Raw genomic sequence first — 22,272 nt, forward strand, 5'->3', positions numbered from 1 at the left:
ATATATATATATATATATATATATATATATATATATATATATATATATATATATATATATATATACACATACACACACATATATATATAAAATGGTAAAATTCTAGGTATAGGGAGCATTTGGGCATGAGTCTCAGCCACTAACCTAGCTTGAAACCGTGAGCCAATCACTTCCCCGTGGGCCTCAGTTTTCTCATCTGTAAAATGGGCTAACAGTTAACGCCCATCCTGTAGGCCTCACAGGATTGCTGTGAGGCGAGTCAGGTGGAAGTGCCTGCAGGTGGGAAGGACTGGGCACCAGTGGGCTTTTTAGGTGCAACTCAGGCTGCAGAGTGTAATTAACGGTTAGGGGCATAACTCTGGGGCCTGCGTTCAAATCCAGCTCCGCCGTGACTAGCTGTGTGACCCAGGACCCACAGCGTCACCTCTGAGGCTGTGGTCCCTTCTGTACACTGGGAGCACCACAGTGCTGTTTCCCTGAGGTTGTTAGGAGAGTGAAGTGAATAAAACACGTTAACTTAGAAAAATGCTTTGGTAAGTCCTAATAAATGTTAGCTATGAGTACACTTTTAATTTATCCATCCATCCACCCACCCCCCACCCACCCCCTGCCCCTCTAACCCCTCTTGCCATCTATGCATCCATCCTTCCACTTTAACCATCCTTCTAAGCCAAAGGCCACAGGTCTGCTAAAACTGAGGCGAGAGCTGGGAGTCAGGTGCTGAGACTGGGGCTGGCTCCTGCCACAGGCTGTTTGACCTTTAAGTCACCTCCCTACTCTCGGGGCCTCAGTTTCCCAGTCTGTAAAGCGAAGGGGGAGATGTCAGGTGGTCTCATCAGATCCTCTCGACTTCATCAGCCACAAACCTGAGAAGCCCCACCTGGTGGAGAATGAGCACATGGAGGTGCTGACCTCTCTCTTACTTGGTTCGAGAAAGGTCTAAAGCCTCAAACAGACAACAGGTGCCCTTAGTAAGGTGCTGGGTGCGGGGATGGGTGTCTGGGGCCCCCCTGGCCTGTGTGAGGAACTGTGGGTTACAAGGTAGCCCTCTCGTCTGTGGCCCCCGAGACACCACGGGGTCAGGTGGGCCCCTTGTCTGAGCCCATACGATGATCTTCCTTCGCTCAGAGAGAATTTAAAAGTTAATAATCATCACCCTGGGGAGGCCAGGTCCTCAAACCCCTCAGCACATCCGACCTGCAACCCCGCCCCCAGCTCCAGTGACCTCGCGTGTTTGCTCACCTGGCTGAAAGAATCCAGGCTGACCCCGTTTTCCATGAGGAAGCGCCGTACTTCTTGGACCAGCTGGGTCTCCCCGAGGGCGACGCGCACGGCCACGCTGCCCTTGGTCTCCTGCGGGGCGGAAGAGGCCCTGTCGGCTGGCTGTCCGGCAGGTGACAAACCAGCTCTCCCCGCTCCCAGCAGCCTGCGGAGGCGGCCTGGAGGGAGCGACACCTGCCGGTGCCCCTCGCCGGCCCCAGACTCGGCGGCTCTCGCTTCTGGGTCTCTCATAGTCAATCCAGGACCCCACGCCCACCTCTCCAGCCTCGCCTTCCCCACTCGTCATGCGGCTTCTCTGCTGCTCTTCCCAATGCCAGGCTTGTCCCCGCCTCAGGGCTCCGCACCTGCTAACCTCTGCCTGCCCGGCTCTGACCCCACGCTCCCTGGTTCCATTCAATTGCCACTGAAATGTCACTCTGCGGACCAGCCCACCCTGCTCTCACACCCTATCCCCCCGACGTGGCTTCCCTATTCTTCCCCCCATCACACCAACATGCTGCACCTCTGCTTATCTGTTAGTGTCCTGCTCCACTAGGAAGTTCTAGAAGAGCAGGACCAGCTCTGCTTAGGGCCCCACTGCGTCCCCAGTGCCCAGAGCGCTTGTGGGATCTGAACTGGCTGCAGCCCCACCCAGCTGGCTGAACTCTAGAGCGGTGCAGCCATGAGCCACGCGGCCACTGGGCGCCTGAAGTGTGAAATGTGGAGCCTCCAGGATCGAGAAGCAGCGTGAGTGTGAAACAGGCACTGGGCTGTGAAAGCTCAGTGCGAAAGGGGACATGCAAAGTATCTAGTCACTTTTTATATTGCATGTATGTTGGAAAGATAATTATTAGGGCTATACTGAATGAATTAAAATAGATTATGAAAATTAATTCTGCCTGATTCTTTTTGCTTTCTTTTTTAAAAAACAATGTGGCCACTAGGACATTTACAATTCCACGTGGGGCCTGCGTTCTAGTTCTAACGGAGAACGCCGGCCTCGCGTGTCAGGGCGGAGGAAGGAGACAACAACAGGCTGATGAGCTTGTGGGCCAGATCCGTGGACATCCTTTGCTGACGGCTGGAAACCAGGCCCCCAGGCTTTGCCTAAGGTGGACTTAGCCTCAATCTAAGTGGAGACACATGCACTGAAAGGAAGGATCTGGAGAGACGGCTGGATAGACAGATGGGGGGAAATCAGGAGGGGAAAGCAAGTCAGGAGAGGAGGAGGGACAGAGGTCGCAGGGTCCCCTGTCCTGGGAGGGGAGACCCCTGAGAGGCGTGCGCCCGGGCTCCGAGCAAGGGCAGGCCTGGTGTCACCCCCTCTGCCTCCTCCCGGGAGCATGACCCTGGGCCAGTTCCTTTGTGTCCCTGGGCCTCAGTTTCCTCATCTGGAAAGTGGGGCTGGGAGGAGCACCCACTTCCTCGGGCTGTGGTGAGGAGGACTGCACAGCTGTGTGCCCATGAGCAGCTGCATTCTCCGGGGTGGCTCCACACCCCCCCTGCAGCAGCCAGGGCTGAAGGGGGGACGGGATGTTCCGGAGGGGGGCCCAGAGGGGGGCCTGGAGGACGCCCACGACTGTAGCACCAGAGGCCCCGTGCTCACAGGCGACCGCGGCACAGTGCCCCCTCACTTTCCCTCCCCGTGGCTGGCCAGGAGCTGGGGGCACACCAGACGGATGCTCACTCACGTGGTCAAACACTTGGCTCTTGGTGGCGCTGTACTTCTGTGCGATGGCGTCGGCCACTGCGTTTGGGCCCATGAACAGCGTGTTCCAGTTGTGAGAGCTGACGGGCAGAAGCAGAACAGGGCGGTCAGACAGCGGCTGAACAAGGGGAATATATTTTCAGAGGCAAAACCTCTAAGAAACGAGCTCACTGGCCTGGCTCTCTCAGGCCCCCAAACCTCCTCCTCCCCCCAGCTTACCTGGGGTGGGCCAAGTGCCGAGGGCTTGCAGACAAGGGCAGCAATGATGATGTTAACAATCCCTGACATTTGTCAAGCACCTACTGTGTGCCAGGGACTACGCGCTTTGCCTACGTTAACCCGTTTAACCCTTACAAGACGACATATGATAAGTAAGGCACCACTATGACTCTCTATGCTGCAGGCTGAGAAAACGGGCTCAGCAAGGTTACGGACTCAGAGAGGCTGAGCGCCCAGGCGGCTGGGCAAGGGTGGGGTGAGGGCGGCAGGAGCCTGGCTCAGGGCCCAGAGGCTGGGAGGAGGGAAGGACCTGGAGCTGCTGGCTTTGTCCTTCGACTCCTTCTTCTTCTTGTAAGAGGACGATCCCGGGGTGTCGGCGTCCTCGCTGGCTTCCTTCTTGATGGTGGATGGTAACACATGGAGAATCCTACCCTGGAGTGGGGGGGCGGGGGGCAAGAGGAAGGGGGTGAAAAAGGGGGCGGGTGCTTCTACGTGCTGCCCCAGAACGTTGGCCTCTCCACGAGTTGGCTGGATCCAGTGCTGTCACCCTCGTCGGACGACGTGGCCTTGGGCAGAAACCACGTGGCCAACTTCAACCCAGAATGGGGACCTGGCCACGTGATACAGACCTGCTGCTGTGATGGGGGCCCTTGGACACAGCCTCGCAAAGAAAACTGATCAGCTTGTAGGTACCGCCTGCAGCACCCCGGCCCCTGAAGCCTGGGCCCCATCCTGTCCCTGCACATGAGGTCTGGCCTCTGGTGATCACAATAAACTATGAATGAATGAATGAATGAATGGCTAGGGAGGTGAGGTGGCCCGGGGCTTAAGCGTGTGCACTAAGCACCTTACTTGAAGACACTGGGAACAGATGAGTTCCTCACATTTCACTGTGGCCACTAAACACGACTGTGCCCAAACTCTTCCCTTCCTTATTCCTCTTCCCAGTGGTATGTCCCAGGCGGAGAGCATGTGCATTCATTCAACAAATAACTTTCTGAGTGTCCACTACGTGCCAGGCGCTGTCCTAGGTGCTGACAGACCAGGGAACAGAGCAGACCCTGCCCTCAGAGAGCTACTCTCCAGCAGCTCGTGTGTGGAGGTGGCTTTACACACCAGTGGGTGTGCTTTCTTAAAAACGTGGGGGAGAGCGCGCACACACGCGCACACACGCACACACACACACACACACACACACACACACACACGGGTGCGCACACACTTTCTGATCCCCTGGGCCCAGCAGTTTCCCGCCAGCCCAGCAGTCACCTGGAACACCTGCCCGTCCACCTCTGCATAGGCCTTCACGGCGTGCTCGGGAAACATGAAGGTGACAAAGGCAAAGCCCTTGGGCTTCTTGGTCAGGCTGTCGATGGGGTAATGCAGCTCAGACAGGGGACCTGAGGACAGGATAGGTGTCAGCATCCTGCGGGCTGGGATAGGCCTGTGTGCTTCGCACTAACCAGGCGACAGGTCTTCACTGGTGAGAGCATCGAGCTGCTGCTCGGGTCGGCCGCAGCCTCTCAGCCCAAGGAATAGCGTGGCCAGCGGCAGCAGTGAGACCACCTCAAAGGTCAAGGGCATCCTGCGAGCAGGACAGCAGGGGCCACAGGCTGGGAGGGTACACCCATCTGCCCTGCTCAGGGCCTCTCTGCCCCCACGCCAGGTCGCCAGCCACGCTCTAATCCTCCACAACCCAGAGCCAAACAGAAGTGGGGGACCCTCCAGGGCATCTCAGAAGCATCCAGACCTCACCGCCATTTTGAACTCTAACTTCCGTCCCTTCAATAGCCATGACCTTATAAACAAATACAGCCCAGACCAACTGAACTACGGGTCTTCAAGTTCATGTCCTGTGAAATAATTATGTCAAGGATGACAACGATAAAAACAACCCTCGCTATCAAATCTGTCTGGATGCTCAGTTTGGAGAGCAAGACTATTTAGACCGCAGGGGGCCCAGGCTGGGGGCTCTGCTGTATTCAGACCTGTACAGGTGCTGGACTTTTAATACTGAAGCAAAAGCTCGGATGGCAGGGGTACTGCAGAAAAATGTGCCAAGCCTCATCAGTTCTGAGTTTAGAGAGGATGGGTTCAGGCTGCAAAAGTTGCCTGTAGTGCGAGCTGTGACTACGAGCTCCGCTACATATATCATGTTTCAATCCTCATAGCAGCTCAGAGGTCGTCAGCCCCATATTCTGGGTGAGAAAACTGAGGCGGGAGCGGGGATCATCAGCCCAAGTTCAAGAGCTGACAGGAGGCAGGCTGGGACGTGAGCTGGGCGGCCTGGTCTCGCACCGTGTGCTCTCGGTGTGTGCGCCCAGCCGGGGGACTGCGTCCCTACCGTATTTGGAGAAGATCTTCTCCAGGTCCTCCTCGGTGCTGGTGTAGGGCAGGTTTCGCACGAAGAGCCTGCCGGAGTCGGCCAGGTCCTCCTCTTCTTCGTTCTCGCCGAGCGTCCGGCCTTGCCAGGCTTTGGTGCTGTTCTTCAAGGGCCCCTTGGCCGTGGGGACACTCTTTTCCCTGAACACCTCGATGTAGCGGCCGCCTGCATGAGGAGAGGAGTCAGGGCTCCGGGAGGGGGTGGGGAGGCGGCCTGGAGGTTGCCAGCGACTCCTGACGATTCCAAACTCATCTTTGCTGCCTTCCTGATGCCACGGCCAAGGCAGCAGCCTGAGCCAATGCCAGTCTGAACCAGAAGGCCCTGTCCCCAAATGTCACTCATCCTGCAAGTTCAGTTTCAACCCTGGGCAGGAGCCTGCCCGAGCTATCCCAGTCCACAGAGCCCCATCCTCTAAATTCCAGGGCACGGTCCCTGACTCGCTCTCTTCCTTAGGACAGTGACATGGGACAACCCAACACCAGAGAGTCAGTCACCTTGCACTGCTGTTCAACTGTTTACACGCATCACCCAGTGCACCTGATTAAACCTCGCATACACAAAGTAGGTGCTCAATAAATAGTACCGTCTGACTTGCTCACAAGATTGCTTAGGTTTCTCACCTTCCCTAACAGAACTCATGCCTTCAGATGGCTGGATCTGAATCACTTGTCCATGCCAGGGACGGGTCATAGATCATGGCTGTGGAGATCATTCAGGCAACCTCTCCACTCCAGGGACTCGCACATGCTGCTCCCCATATTGTTCCCTGTCCTGGAATGGCCTGCCCCACAAAGCCTGGGCTTACTTCCTCTACTTCTTGCGGTTTTGCTCCAATGTCACCTTCTCAGGGAGGCCCAAGAGGACACAATCCTGTTTACAAACGCACCTGCCCCTATCCCAGCCCTCTCCTGCTCTGTATTTGTCCACAGCACGGCCCCTTGGATACCTGCCCCATCTCTCCCCCTGTCTGTCTGTTTTCTCCAAGTCAGCTGCAGGAGGGCAGGGATTTCGGTCTGTTCTGCTTGTGCCCATCTCCTCAGGGCCCAGAACAGTGTCTGGCACACAGCAGACCCACGGTAAGAATTTGTGGAGTAAATGGATGAATGAACAAACCCCTGAAACCAGGCAGAGGTGGCAGCTGTCCCGGGGCGCTTACCCATGTATTCTCTGTTGCATTTCAAAGCTTTCTTCACTTCCTCTTCGCTGCTGAAATCCACAAAGATGTACCCTGAGAAAGGACAACGACAAAGGTCAAATCTGCAGGCCCTGCGGACACTCGCAGGGGTCCCCGAGGAACACCCACACTGTGCTAGGCGTTTGAGGCACTCTGAGCAGTGAGGGAAAACCTTATCTTTGCCAAATGTCCAAAATACAAAGACCCCCCCCCCCACACACACACACACCTGCTGGCCAAAGCTCCCCTTGCAGGAAGTGTTTAGATCCCACGGCCTGGTCTTATGGATGAAAATGGTAGATTGCAGGGGTCAGAAATGCAGGAGGCCTCTGCCTCCCTGCCAGCCTCACCCACCCTGACCAGTGCCTGCTCCGTGGCCTTCTCTGGGAAAGACGTGCCTGTGGTGGCCGTGCTGTGACCCAGCCCAGCACCGGAGGGGCCACGTCGACAACCACGCTGTCCGTGAGCCCGAGGACCCGCCAGAAGCACGGGGAGTCGTGCCCGTCCTTGACCTCACTGCGCCTCACCCGAAGAGGCGGCAGAGCAGGTGTCGCTCCCCCACTTTTATAGAGCCATGTCCAAGGGCACATGGCTGACAGGTGGCAGCGCTGTAACATGGGCCAAAGCCCACGGGAACCTGGTCTCTCTCACAAGCCTGTATAGATGCTCTCCCCTGTGATTCCTCCCGCCCCTCTGCTCCTGCAACCAGACGCCTCTTCTATCCCTGTAAACGCCCTCCATGCTCTTCCCGCGCCTCCACTCTCTGCGGCCCGGCCCGGCCCCATCCTCCCCGGAAAACTGCAAAAGCCCTCACCCGTCCCCTCGGCGTCCTCGTGGGTCCAGGCCCAGGCCCCTTCCTTCACCAGCCGGGGGCCACTATGAATCCCATTGCGGTTTCCCCCGCTTTAAGCCCCCAGTGGAGCCCTGTGCCTTGGAGCATTTCTGTGGAAACATCCTGTTCCTTCTCAAAGCACCATGCTCCTATGACAGCCCTCTCCAGCTCCAAGGCCTCCAGTGTGGTTTTCCTCAGCCCTGACAACTCAAGTAGGCTCCTTCCTGCTGCCTCCAGCCAGCCCCTGCTCCCCGTTCTGGTCTCTGGAGTGCCGTGAAAGTAGGGGTACCACCACCACCATTAATATTGACAGCACCTCCCAGGGAGGGTGCCATGGGCGTTTAGCCCTGTTCTGAATGCTGTGCGCGTCTTAACTCACTGAATCCTCACGACTCAATGAGACAGGACCCTTCCACGGCACAGATGAAGACGCTGATGCCGAGTCCCAGGACTCGCAGGGGGCCGAGCTGGGATGTGAAGCTGGATGGGACTGCACCCAACAGGTCTGCAAAGCGAGTGCCGGCTGGTGGCTAGGTCTGCCTGGCAAGCAGGGCCTTCGTGCTCCGGGGAGAGCCGAGCAGACGTAGAAACCCGAGGGTGACGAGACCACCCCTAAAGCAGAAACCCTTTCTTCCCCAGACTCTGGCCTAGCAGATCCCAACCGCTCGGCCCAAGCCAGCACTGTCTTGCCCAGGACAGCCTGCATGCCTCGCGCTGCCCAGAGGGCCTTAGCGTGGGTCTCTGAGGAGCGCCAGGTCCGCCGCTGCGTGTCCTGCAGCCCCCCGGCCTGGCCAGCTGGTAGGCACGGGCAGGCTCCCACTTCTCCACGCTCATACCCCTCCTTCCAGCATGCTCCCCGCCCCAGGGCTGCGAAGCCCCGGGAGTGTGCTGGCTGCCCAGCGCGGAAACCTGGGACAGGGTGGCATGGGGGGGCGACAGCAGAGCTGCCCAGGGACTTCGCACAGCAAACCCCAGGACTGGGGACACCTGTTTAAAGGACTACGTGAGCGCACGGGCACACGTGTGGCTGAGATGAGGGAGGAGAGAACAGGCGAAAACTATATACCAGGCTGCCAGAGGCAGGGGACGAGAGGAGTTTAACCAATCCCCAGGACCGGGGACCACACAGAGGAAAAAGAACTGCTGCCCTTCAAACATCTCCCCAATTCCATGCTCCAACCTTCTATCATTACTGTTTGCGGCTCTGACCCTACCGCGTCCCCACCCCACCCCCACCGAAACATCCCAGGCCTTACCTGTTTTGTTCCCATGAGCATTTCTCACTATTCGAATGGCCACGGGTTTCAGGGGTGCCAGGAATTCCATCACATTTTTCTATAAGGAGAAGAAAAGATCCCCCCTTTATCAATCCAATAATAAAAGTACAACCCAAAGAAAGAAACATGGGGCACATTTCTGAATTCAGAAAGATTATCGAAGTGTTTCGCCCTTTACAGCTTCTCTCTTTCCGCCAAATTATACACGTTTTCTCCATCATAAAATGAAACTACCTTGGGAAAAAATCTGAAACAAATTGGAGATGAAGACTATAAATATAAACTAGTAATGTCACCATCAACATTTTAAGGTGGTGTTTCTGATCTCTCTTCCCTAGGTAACTTTTTATATATTTGGGGTTCAATCTGGCTTTTCCCACTTCTCATTAAGGCATGAAAAGTGCTGCTGTAGACAGTTCCCAATTTTCTTGACTATTTCTCTATTTTGGACATGAGGGCGATCTAAACACATTTTTAAAAATGCACAAACACAGAGTATGATATTTTAGCAAACACCAAAAGTTCAAACAAGAAAACAAACATGGCCCATAATTCCAATGCTCAGATCACTCTTGTTCACTTTTTATTTAAAAAAAATAGAAGGAATGAAACCATTGTTCGTTTGTGCACTGGATTATGTATGCCCTTTGGAGAACCAGCACCGAGAAACTTATAATGTCCGGACAGCCATACAAATCAAAGCACTATAAAATTCTTGGACCAAGTCCAACAAGGTTCTGAATTTTTCCTATTACTTCAATTTTCTTAGAAAAGTCTAATTATGAAATTCCAAGAAAACCATTTTCTCCCTCATTTTTAGGAATCATTGAGAAATCAAGCATAGTATAGAATGTGTATGTTTGTGACTCCTGAAGGGAACAAACAAACAAAAAAATCAAGCTATCCACACTGCTCCACGTCTTGCACTTTTCACTTGATAATACATCTTGGGGAATCTTCTATATCATTCTTTTTAATGACACATCATATTCTACTGTTTCGAAGTGCCACAGTTTATTGAGTTAACAAAACCTCAACTTTTTCAACATCAGCACATCGAGTATCTAAAGGTAACTTTCTTTTTGGTTGATATCTAAAAGGAATGTTGTCTTCTATCATATTTTCTGTCACTTTTTGTGGAGAGGAAGGAACTGACTATTGTTTTATGTATTAATTTTGCAAAAGGCCATCTAACCGTCACTTTTTTTAAAAAATTAAAGTATGCAATTATCTGCATGGTTAGTATTGAAAGCATTCTGACTCTAAACGACCAGATAAGTCAGATAGTCGAGTGCAACCCTAGTGCATGTTATTCAGAAGCTGGTTAAGTAGTATTTTTTTGAAATTAGTGCATAGAAAGGTTATCAAAAAAGAAGATAACCCTTTAAGTGAAAAATAGGGCAAAAGGTGATCAGGCACTTTGCAAAAAAGGATATACATGTGATTTACAAATGTGAAAGAATGAACGATCTCACTGATAATTTAAAATGAAAATGAAAATGAGATGCCATTTTTGCCTGTCATACTGATGAAGATTAATCCCCAGGGTTCACAGAAATGGACCCCCTCATACTCTGCTGAAGGGAGAATAAATTAGCAGTGTTTCCGGAGGGCAGCTGACACTGTGCATCACATCTTAGAAATGTACGTGCCTGTGCCTGGATAAAATATTGACCTGGAGCAGAGGCCGGCAAACCACGGCCCACAGGCCAAGTATCGCCCAGGGCCTATGTTTATATGGCCTGCAAGCTAAGACTGATTCTTACATTTCCAAAGGGTTATCAAAAAAAAAAGAAAAAAAAGAAAAAGAATGTACAATAGAGGGGATGTGTACCGAATGGCCCCCAAAAGCCTATAATCTATACTATCTGACCTTTACAGAAAAAAAAAATCGGCTGCCCTCTGAGCTTAAGGAATGCTGACTACATTACCTATCAACACTAAGAGGTTAGAAAGAACCCCACGCCATGATTTAGGGGACTGGGTATGTCACAGTGTGTCCAGAGGAAGGACCAACAAGCAACATGAAAATGATTTTGTAGCAGAGAAGTCAATGTTCAAAGATAGTTATGACATATCTTAACGAAGAGGTAAAAATTTCAAAATAGCTCCTATGGTAGGATTGGTTTTTTAAAATAAAGGCTAAAAGTCACTGTTTATACACAAAGAAAAAAAGTCTAGGTGTGGCTGGTTAGCTCAGGTGGTTGGAGCGCAGAGCTCTTAACAACCCAAGGTTGCCGGTTCGATCCCCACAAGGGCCACAGAGCTGCGTCCTCCACAACTAGATTGAAACAACTACTTGACTTGGAGCTGATGGGTCCTGAAAAAACACACTGTTCCCCAGTAAAAGTTTAAAAAGAAAAAAATGTCTAAGGAGATACACCCAGAATTCATGAGTGAGTACAGGTGTGTGTGGGGTGTGGGCAGGTTGCCCCAGTTTGTCTGGGACAGCTGGTAATTAGACCTGTCGGATTTGTAGTTGCATCCTGGCACCCTATCTGGTGAAGCCCTCCTCTCATTCTCAACTCAGTTTGGATGACTTTTTATACAGTCATCCCAGTTATAGGTGATTTTGACTTTCTTCTTTTTATTTAGCTACGTTTAAAATTTTTCCTATACTGAACTTCTATGACTTACAGAAGGAGGAAAATTTTAAACAGTGTTCTCTGCTGTATAGACCCAGAGCCAGCATACTACAGTACGTGGGCCAAATCTGGCCCGCTGACTATGTTTGTAAATAAAGTTTTATTGGCACACAGCCACACCTAGTCATTTACCTATCGCCTCAGGCTGCCTCTGCTACAACAGCGGAGCGAGTAGTAGCAAAGCCAACTATTGATCACAACGCCTTAAGTGTTTATCAGCTGCTCCTTTTCTTTCTACCAGAAAAACTTTGCCCACCCTTGTGTAGATGATCGTGTGTGAAACCAGTCTTTCTGGGGAGTCACCCAGTTTCGTGACCCTAAGCCCGCAATCTTATTTACCAGCCCTTTTGGCCCCCAACTCCTTCCAGCCAAGTCCTCAACTGATTCTAAAGCGCCCCACCTTCATCTCCTGCTGCCCTAGGGGCTCCGTGTCCTTGTCCCAGTTACTGGCACATACCTCTGTGACGTTGAACGGGGCTCCCCTCAGCTTCACAGTGTGGGAGGTGGTGGGTTCCTTCTGGGTTGCTGGTTTCTCCATCTGAGTGACGGCAAAGAGCAGATATGAGCACATGCGTTCCCTGGTACGGCTCCAGGGAGAGGCAGACCCGGACATCTCGGTGATGTCTGGGCACGGGCTGCCGAGGCAGGCCGGGAATGGCAGCAAGTGTCATGCCTGCCTTGGATGTGCACTGTGGCCAGAGTCAGAGACTGGGGTGCCAACAGGGCCGCAGGCCACAAGGAGGGGCAGGGAGTGTGGGGAGGAGTCCTGAGGCCCGGTGGTCTTCCCGGCCACCGATGCAGGGCTTACTTTGCAGACACCACTGTCCTAGGTATTGAATCTTCAAAACGATCTTAGAGAAATTATGGGTTAAGGATCTTTTCTGTTATTCTGGAATCCAAATAGCTCTGAAAAACCTAAATGTTTTCCTGACTTCTTTGGCAACAAAACCTGCCCGGACTTGAACACATCTGCCAGCAAAGCCTGCTCTGAGCTGACGTGAGGGAATCTCGAGATGACATTTATCCCACGTAACACGAGTGGACGTGCTGGATTCACAGCAGAAGCAGTCACGTGCTTGATGGCGGGGTGCTGCCTCACACCCCACTGTGGTGCTAGCTTGCATAGGGTACAGAGGTGTCTTCCTGAAATCCGGAACCTTCCGAGTTCCAGCACACACTCAGGACAGGGGTTTTGGGACCTGGACACAGAGACCAGTGCTCTGCCGAGCGTCATCCTAGATGGGGATCAGAGGCCCACAGAGGAGAAGGACGTCACCCCAAGTCCCACAGCTAGTCCCTGTCAGAACCGGGATCTGGACCCACAGCTCTCTGACTTCACCACGCTGGGGGACCTCGCTGGGATACACATCTTTAGGAGAAAAGGACAGGGTGTGGCAATTAGAAGGGGCAGAATATGAAAGGAGGAAGAGGGAGGGGGAAAGCCTGGAGCTTGGAAAAGAAAGGGCTGGGCAGCCCGAGGGCTGACGCTCCCTGAGACCCCTGGGAGATCAGGGAATGGGGACCCGAGTGACATGACAAGCTGCCCTGCCTTTAAGCAGAGAGGACGCCCAGGTGGGAGATGGGGCGGCTACCTCCCAGGGCGCCCAAGCACACCCCAGTGCACACACACCTCGGCTCTGGCCTCCTGTGGTTTTCTGTCCCCAGATGGGGTCCCTGCCTCTGGCCGGGGCTCCATCCTGTCTCTGTCCTGCCGGTTGGGGGCAGCACAGGACTCCCCGTCCTCAGCCTCACTCCCTTCGTCACAGTTCACGGCTTCATCTTCACTCTCTTCCTCCTCCTCCTCCAAGGAAGATGGCGACTCGGCCCTCACCACCTTGGATTTCAGGTAATCCATGTCCGACAGCTCCTTCTGCACTGCTGCCTTGGGTTCAAGGCCATCCTCCTCTGAAAAACACAGGGGTTGGGAGTCAGCGACAGTCCTGAGCAAGCCCGAGACCTGGACGGCAGATGGCACGGTGGTGCCAAGCCCATCGAGACCAGCGGCCCTGTGCCACACAACCCCAGTGAGTTCTCTGATAATGTCAAATGGGGTGAAACAGTGGAGTTTTGATATTTTATGTGCCACATGTTGGATATTTTATGTGCCACATGTTGGATGTGACATGGTTCCCAGTGCCAGCTTTGCCCTCGTCAATCCATTCTTTCTATTGTGACCTGTAGGATTTTTTTTTTTTTTTGGTCACTCCTGGGTTAAACCCTCAAGTGGTTTCATCACAGGATGAGACCCAAACTCCTGCTCATCAGGCCAGCTGAGCCGACGGGCTTCTCCTCGGGGCTCCAGCTCACACGGCTGCAGCCATCCTGGGCCACTCAGAGCTCCCTCTAGCTCCTGAATGTCCTCTGTCCCCTGGTCCCTCTGCCTGTAACCGCCTTCCTGTCCCTCCTCCCTGACTGGGTCCCACCAACTCCCAATGAGTCCTTTGGACACCAGCTTTGCACAGAAACTTTACCATGCCGAAAATTCACATCCAATTCATTCTCTGGCTTTAAGCCAAACTCGATTCCCGACCCTCCAGCCCCGCACTTCCCATCCTGGATTGCAATTGCTCACACACCCATCCGTCCCCCGACTACACCGTGAGCCCCCTCTGAGGACAGGGGCTCACTCCCTTACCTCCTTCTGGCCTTGGCACCCCCTCAGAGGCCTTCCCCGAGAACTCTCCCACCCCCTTTCCTTCTTTCTCTCTGTGGCACTCGTGTCTTCACGTAACAGGCTAAATAGCGGACTTAGTTTTTTATAGTTTATCTGCCCCCACTGGGCTGACAGCTCCATGGAGGCAGGCTTCGTCCACCTTTTGCTAACTACTGTATCCCCAAGGCCAAAAGCAGTGCCTAGTATACAGTAGGTGCTCAATATTTGAGTGACTGACTGACTGAATAAGTGACCAGGATCAGTCAAGTCCACTGGTAACTGCGGTTGGAATGATCGCCCCCCTAGATTGGCCCCCTGGCCCTGCCTGGTCACACACGCACAGGCCCAGGCACGCACAGGGGCACCCACTTGCGGGGGGATGACCTTACCCGCCAGGTCTCCCCCGGCTCCCTCCTCCTCGCTCTCCTGGCCCGAATCGGAGTCGAAGTTCAGGTAGTCACTGGCCAGCTTGCCCTTCCCTTTGCGGGGCTCAGCGTCCAGGGCATCGTTAGCCCAAGTGGCTGTCTGCGTCCGCTTCTGGTGAACTGACAGGAACTCCCGGAACTGGGTGTCTTCCTTCAGCTGGTGCACCGGAGCGGAGCAGCAGGAAGAAGGGACAACAACAGGAAGAGAAGGCTCAGGTCAGGCTCACCCTCCTAACTCCTGGGAGGGTACGAGCATCCTCCAAGGTCATTCCCCCCGGGCTCTAGAGGACCCAGCGGTCCGCTGGGTCAGTCCTGGGAGGGCAGAATGGACTCTTGTCGGACAAGAAGACTAAGAAGCCACGGAGACATGGCAAAGGGAGAGGACAGGCAGGGCTCTGCTGCCCGGGCCGGCCTCCGCCCTCTCCAGGCCTGCTGTGGCCCTCCCGGGGCTGCCCCAGGTGCCCGCTCTTCTGGTCAACAGGACAGACTCACCTTCTGCAAGTCACTTGTTGCCTTTTTCTTCTTGTCGTCCTGAAAACAGAAGGCACAGGCAGTGAGGGTCACAGATGAAGGGTGAGGGGGGTCGGAACCACACTGCCCGGAGAGGGCCCCCCTGCTCAGCCTCCCCAGGGGTGCCCTTGACACCAGGCACACGGACAGGAGGGACCTACGCACCTTCTTAGCTTCTGGGGGCGCGGGGTCTTTGTTGTTTGGAGGTTGCTTGGACTGGCTTGTTTTCTGGGCGTGTTTGCTCCAGGCTCGAGGCTTTGTTGGGTCCCCAAACGACTTGCAGAACTCCACCTGCATGGGAGACAGAGGGTGATGACGGAGGCGCCTGCCACCATGCCCAGCACGGGTGCTGCCCTTCAGCATCTGGGAGCTTGGGCTTTTTAAAAAGGCAACTTCCACCGACCAGCTGAGCGGGTTGAAGCAAATTCCTTATCCTCCCCCAGCCTTGCTTTCTCCTCAAAGTCATTGTGGTCGTTGGCATTTACTGAAAAATTCCACGTGCCAGGTAGTCTTAAATGCTTGGCAAGTATGAACACAGTAGGTCCTCACTTAACATCATAGGTTCTGTGACTTTAAGAGAAACATATAACCAAGCCAATTTTCCCACAGGCTAATTGATATAAACAAGAGTTAAGTTCCTACACCATCTGATCGATGTTGAACCAAATGACTCTGAACGAAATGACATTACGTGAGGACCTGCTGTACACTGAACCTCCCAACAGTGGGAGGGAGGAACCGTGACCCTCCCCACTTCTCAGGTCAGGAAACTGAAACACAGAGAAGTTAAGGAACTTGCCCCAGGTCACCCAGGGAGAAAGTGACAGAATGGAGACAGGAACTCAGGGGGTCTGGCCCTGGAGCCTGAGCTCTTAGCCATGCGATCCAAGTGTGGCTGTGAGGGTAAAATGAGATGATACAGGGTCTGGCAGAAGGTAATGCGGAGCTCATGGCTGCTGGTATTACTGTAATTACTGTGAAGCGAGCGCCAATGGCCCCAGAGAACAACCCTAAGGTAATGGGAAAAGCCATTCAATGCACATGAGTGACACAAGTCGGACGTCCTTCTCCAGGAAGCCTTCTTGGGGGGCCTCCTCTGTTCGCCAACTGTAGCCAGTGCTTCTCCATCATCACTGACCACACTGCCTGAAAGCAGCCTGTTTACCTGCCGGCCCCCCACCTGCCCAGGGGCTGCTGGCTCCTTGAGGACAGGGGCTGGGGGTACCACATTCTCTCTAAATTCCCAGCATCAAATAAGCGCTCACTGAGTGCTCGCTAAACAGGTGAGTGGCTGAGTGGATGGACCAGTGGTTCTTGTTTTGGGACCAGCAAGATGGCACCACCGAGGGGCTTGTTAGACCCATAAATTCTTGGCCTCCCCCGCCCCCTAACATACTGAATCAGAAACTCTGGGGACAGAACCCAGGAAGCTGTTTTAACAACTCCCCAGGGGATGTGTAGGCATGAAAGTGCAAGAGTCAGTGAGGGAGATCATTGCACGCTCTGAAAGGGGGCAGGAGTCCAGCAGGGAAAGATGAAGGGGTCTCTCTGGGCAGGCAAGCAGGGGCGGGGTTCCCACCCACTCACCGTGATCCGGGATGTGTCGATAAAACTCTTGTTGAAATGGTTCAGCGCCCTCTGGGCCTCTTCCTCCGACCGGAAGCCGATGAAGCCGAACTTCCGGAACTTGCCATCTTTGGTGAACTTCAGGCTGCAGTCCGTGAGCACGCCGAAGGCGGCGAACAGCTGCCTGAAACGTTCCTCCTTCATCTAGAGCAGACCGGGCACAATGAGGGAGGGGTTGGGGGAGCGGTGCTCAGAGCCAAGGGGACAGAAGGGGCTAGACGCCCAAAGGCGACCTGCGCGAAGGGGGTGACAGATGTGCTTTACAGTGAGACCTGGTTCCAGCTCTGGCTCGAACACGAACTAGCTGCGTGGCCTTGAGCAAGTCCCCAACCCAGCTCATCCACAATGAAATCAAGACTCAGAATGGTTGCAATGAAATCTTTCCACCCTGTGGGCTGTCAGGATGGTAAGGAGACCAATTATTATGTAAAGAGCCCAGCATTTTGGCTGCTGCACAGTAGGTATCTCATAAATGCTTGTCAGGATAAATGAGCGCATGAACAAACAGGTGAAACTGCGTAGTGTTTGCTAATTGGGATAGAATAACGAAGCCCCCCTCAAAAGATGGCCACGTCCTAATCCCTGGGACCTGTGAAAATGTGACCCTAAATGATCATGCACATGTGACCACATTAAGGATTCTGAGACCAGGAAATTATCCTAGATTATCTAGGTGGACTCAATGGAATCACAAGGGTCCTTATAAGAGAGGCCGGAGGGTCAGTCAGAAAACGCGATGCGATGATGGAGCAGGAAGAGATGGAAGGATGCTACGCTGCTGCCTTTGAAGCTTTAGGATGGGGCTACCAGCCAAGGATCGCAGGAGGCCTCTAGAAGCTGAAATAGGCAAGGAAATGGATTCTCTCCTCAAGTCTCCAAGAGGAACGCAGCCCTGCTGACACCTTGATTTTAATATCTCCCAAACTGTAAGACAATACATTTGTTTAAGTAACTAAGTTTGTGGCAATGTGTTACAGTAGCAATAGAAAACTAATACAGTCCTTATATTATTATTATTAAGACAAGGAGCCCCATGCTATATAAAGCTGGCTCCTGGCTTCCCACCATCCTCACTCCAGCCAGGGCCACCCTCACAACTCAGTGAGTTTTCTAAGCAGATACTGGGAGGTGTGTGTGTGTGTGTGTGTGTGTGTGTGTGTGTGTGTGTGTGTGGAGGGAGGGGGTAGTGGGGCTGAGGGGGACACTGAGGGCCCACAAATAGCCAAAGTCCATTTTAAAATTCAAGAAATTAGAGGCCTTGGCAGCTCAGTAAGAAAAAAAAACAAAAACATTTTCTGGGGCAGGTCCTTAATTCTGATCTCATTAAAATCTCACCCTCACTCTGAGTTAAGCATTACTTCTCGGCATTTTATTGAAGAGAGAAGGGAGCTCACAGAGCATAAATGATCTGTCCAAGGTCTATAGAATCCAGGTTTGTAACTCAGCTCCGATGTAAAAGGCAGCAAATTTACCTTCCCGTGAATTGAGAGAGACCACGCTCGTCTGAGCCATCACTCCTCTGACCTATCACTCCTCTGTCAAAAACCGTTCGGTGAGTTTCCAACACCAAAGGCTCAATTCAAGAATAAGCACCTAAAGTGAAACGCATGATTCTCTATGCTCTGGCCCTGACCAAGCTCTTCAGCAGCACCTGCCAAGTTCCTCACAGCCTTCTCTGCTTCTCACCTCTGAGGTTTTACTACTGTTGTCTCCTCTGGGTGAATCTCCCCAGACAGGCCCTGACTAACTCCTCCTCCTCCTCAGTTCAATCACCTCAAGTCCCCTAGGAAGCCTCTCCTAGATTCCTCAGGTGGGTCAAGTAACCAAGCCCTCTGTGCTCACACAGCCCCGGTTCCTGCTTCAACCCCTGCACCTTCCATCCGAATGGTCTGGTGTCTGTCTGTCTCCTCTGCTAGACTGCAAGCACCATAAAAGAAGGGACCGAGTCTTATCCACCTATATCTACAACGTCAGCAACATAACAAGTTCTCCACTACTTAGTGTTTATCTGCTGGGAAAGGATTAAGACACGTGCATGCAATCAAGCCAAGAGGGACAGTATGGTGTAGTGATCACCAAGGTACAATAAATTCTAGAACCAGACTGCTCAGTTTTAATCCCTGTGCTAAGGATTACCAGCCGTGTGAAATCACTTTATCTCGCTGTTATCTTGGCTTCTTCACCTTTAAAAGGGGCATCACCCTGTGGGGTTATGGTGAGGGTTAAATGAGTTCTGTTACCCAGAGCACCTGGAACAGTGCCTGGCACACAGTAAGCTCTCCAAGTGTTAGCTCCTACTATTGTTTTTCTTAATTCTTTCATTCATCAGAGGAGACAAGCAACTCAGCCACCCTGAGAAGCACAATGACATGGAAATTGCGAGGGGGAGGTAGCCATCCTCATCTTCATTCATCAGGGTGAGGCATCAAGAGTCACTGCCCAAAGCTGATATGGACAGATCATCAAGGGTAAATGATGGAAGAATTAAAAATAAGAAATAACAGACTGGAAGGGAGGAATAGGTCTATTTCCTCATCTTTCATAGTGGGGGGGTCAGCCGATAGTCATTGGGGTTAATAGGCCAAGAAATGGAAGCAAGAGCACCCACTATTTGAACATAAAGAGGTGTCCATGAGGAGGCCTAAAAACAAGCCATAGAAGATCGTTATTCCTGGGGAAAGATGGAGGGTAGGATGGAACAAACTTTGCTCATCATCTTATACACTAATGTAACTATTTAAATTTTAAAAATTGTGTCATAGGTTCCCACCCCTCAAATCCACTTGGAGTGGGCAAAAAGGGTAAAGCTAAAAAAAAAAACCCACAGCAATGAAACAGAAATGGCATTGTGCTCTTCTTTCTAAGGAGAGAGACTCCCAAGGGGCAGAGTCAAGAATACAGAAGATTTCTCACACCATCCAAACGGCACACTTTGTATTTTGGGAATAAGCTTATTAGCCGCACCAGTGGCTCTTCATGCATGAAAAGTTATAGAGAAATAGATTAAGGATGATTCACAGCAGCAGATTGCATCCAATCACCTAATACCACACACATTCACCTATTTCTTCACTCGATTATTAGGCATGTGTTTATTAGGTGCCTGCCACCTGCCAGGTTCTGTGCTGGACTCCAGAGAAACAGAGACAACTATGACTGGGTCACCCCCCCACCCGCTTATTGGATAAATGGTTTAAAGCCCTTCACAGCCACTCGATTATCTTAAACTAATCCAATTAGAATTGGAACGACAGGTTGTAAGCCTATTACTCCCCATTTGTCTCCCCAACAGTCCCCTGGATGGGAAAGGACTATAGGGACAATGTGCGACCCAGTCACACGTCAACAAAAAAACGCAATCGGACGAGAGGGCTTGTGGGAGGAAAGCACTGGGTCCAAGGTGGGCACTGGGATAAGTTGTCGGATTGGGAGTCAGGTACCCACGGGCCGGCTGTGAAATCTTGAGCCGTCACTATCTCCTCCCTCTCAACTGTCAAATGGGGAGAAGGCGAGGATCCTGACCCTTGTGGGTTCCAAATCCACCCGGAGTCCTGCCCCAGAGCGAAAACCCCTCAATTCTCCCAAGCCCCTTCCCTCCCAAACCCAGGCTCCAGACTGGTCCCAGTTTCAGATTCCCAGGTCCAGGCTCGGCACTCACCCCATTCGGGAGGTTCTTCACAATCAGTCGTGACATGGTGCACGGTCCCGCTGTTTTAATTCCAACACGAATGGACAGCCCCTTTCACCAACCACTTTCACGCTACAGCTCTGGGTGCCGCCATCTTTGACCAGCCGGAAGAGTCATGTGCTTCGGACCTAGGCCGGCCCCCTCCGGAAGTAGGCGTGGCCAAATCAGAGCTACCCAAGGAAGTCACACCCACCAGGGGCGTGCCTGAGCGCTTGCACTCTGCGCAGGCGCAGGCTGTTCGGCGGCGCCCGGAGAGACCAATGCAAAGTCGGCAGGGGGCGCTGGTTCCTAACCTTGGCGGAGGAGTGCAGGTGGCTGGCTGAGTGCTTAAACGCTGCGTAAATGAGGAAATTGTTTTAGCCTCCTTCTCTGTGTTATTTTATTATTGAGTCCTAAAACGGCCCTGAGGATGGGGACAGGATTAGGGATTCTTGCCTCCCTTTTAGAGAGGAGGAAACTGAGAGGCTGCCAGACGCATGCAGCAGTTCCTGAGCATCACCTGTAAACATTGGCATGTGTGCATTGAAGATAAACATCCCCATTTTGTCTGCCAGTAAATTGGGAACCGGAGGAGTGAGGCAGCTTGCTCAAAGTCCTGTGGCTATTAAGTATTAAATAGTATTAAGCGATAGAATTATGGGATGTATTATTGGTTTCCTAGGGCTGCTGTAACAACTGACCAGAAACGGAGTGGCTTAAAACAACAGAAATCTATTCTGTCGCAGTTCTGGAGGCTGGAAATCCAAAACGAAGGCGTCCGCGAGGCTGTGCCCCCTTGGAAGTCTCAATGGGAGAATCCTTCCTGCGTCTTCCAGCTTCTGGTGGCTTCAGGTGTCCTTTGGGTTGTAGCTTACATCACTCCAATCTCTAGCCCCATCTTCACGTGGCCTCCTCTGCTTTAGTGTCTGAGCCAAATCTATCTTCCTCGTTTTTCTCTAATCAGGTTACTGCTATTGGGCTTAGAGCCCATGTTAAATCCACAATGATCTCATCTCAAAAACCTTCACTTAATTATATATGCAAATAAGATCACAGTCGTAGGTTCCGGGGATTAGAACATGACCATATCTTTTTTTTTTTTTTCCCCAAGTAGTGGCCTTCAGCCCACTACTTGAGGATTTACTTGCTTTGTAGTCGGTTACTCTGAAGATCAAATTTCACCCTCTGTGTGTCTTCTGTTGACTGTCTATTCAATGAAAACACACATAACACATGTAAAAATACACCCTCGAACCTTGAGTAGATGACTTACGGTCACCGGTGTTTCAAAGTCATTTGTTTATTCAACAGATATTTATTGATACGTATGAAAGCGCTCTTTCGTTCAAGGACAATTAGGGGGCTGTTTTCTGCACACGGTGACCCTGGTCAGGACCGGCTGGAGCAGGCTTTATGAAGCCATTCCGAGATCTTAGCCTTTTATGAGAGGGCAAGTGTGGGTTGCCCAGCCAGGCTTGGCCTCATGTTCTTTTATTATTTTCATGAACTGCCTTTATTAAAATGTGCAACTACATGTAGCCTTCCCTAAAGAAATTCACAAATCAGAAGGCCTTTCAAAGGTATTAAAAGAAAATGGAATGCTCTTTGCCAATCCCCGATGTTTCAGTCCTGGGCCAAGGAAATATGGTTGCCACATGTTGGAGGCAGGAGGGACTGTTCCTGGGCTGTACATCCCCTGTGCATTCCATAAACAGCCACGTTGTAACGTTATTATTAGTCTCCTTGCTCTCCTGCCTTCCTGTTGTGTCTCCTTTTCTCTCCCAGCAAATGATCTGGGGGCACCTGGACCCCACCAGGCTGGCCTCTCTGATTACACCTGGGGATTAAAAAAAACAAACCAGGCAGGTCTAAACGAGCTCCGCCCACAGCTGC

General features: G+C 52.3%; 1 protein-coding gene across 2 annotated transcripts in view; it reads right to left on the minus strand.

Moving 5' to 3' along the window:
- RBM19 (RNA binding motif protein 19) overlaps positions 1 to 20,529 on the minus strand; it is a 133,807-nt gene extending 113,278 nt beyond the window's left edge. For both annotated transcript variants that reach the window (XM_019641657.1, XM_019641656.1), the window contains exons 1-14: positions 20,371 to 20,529; positions 16,674 to 16,856; positions 15,252 to 15,377; positions 15,069 to 15,107; positions 14,541 to 14,733; positions 13,129 to 13,403; positions 11,956 to 12,036; positions 8,833 to 8,911; positions 6,727 to 6,798; positions 5,532 to 5,735; positions 4,457 to 4,587; positions 3,498 to 3,619; positions 2,952 to 3,048; positions 1,243 to 1,353 (exon numbers count right to left, since the gene is read on the minus strand). In XM_019641657.1, coding sequence (XP_019497202.1) covers positions 1,243 to 1,353; positions 2,952 to 3,048; positions 3,498 to 3,619; positions 4,457 to 4,587; positions 5,532 to 5,735; positions 6,727 to 6,798; positions 8,833 to 8,911; positions 11,956 to 12,036; positions 13,129 to 13,403; positions 14,541 to 14,733; positions 15,069 to 15,107; positions 15,252 to 15,377; positions 16,674 to 16,856; positions 20,371 to 20,406 — 1,749 coding nt within the window. In that variant the 5' untranslated portion in view covers positions 20,407 to 20,529. The remainder of the gene's footprint in view (positions 1 to 1,242; positions 1,354 to 2,951; positions 3,049 to 3,497; positions 3,620 to 4,456; positions 4,588 to 5,531; positions 5,736 to 6,726; positions 6,799 to 8,832; positions 8,912 to 11,955; positions 12,037 to 13,128; positions 13,404 to 14,540; positions 14,734 to 15,068; positions 15,108 to 15,251; positions 15,378 to 16,673; positions 16,857 to 20,370) is intronic.
- Positions 20,530 to 22,272: the final 1,743 nt, after the last annotated feature.

This window comes from Hipposideros armiger, unplaced genomic scaffold (genome assembly GCF_001890085.2).
Source record: "Hipposideros armiger isolate ML-2016 unplaced genomic scaffold, ASM189008v1 scaffold_62, whole genome shotgun sequence".
In the NCBI taxonomy this organism is placed as follows: Eukaryota; Metazoa; Chordata; class Mammalia; order Chiroptera; family Hipposideridae; genus Hipposideros; species Hipposideros armiger.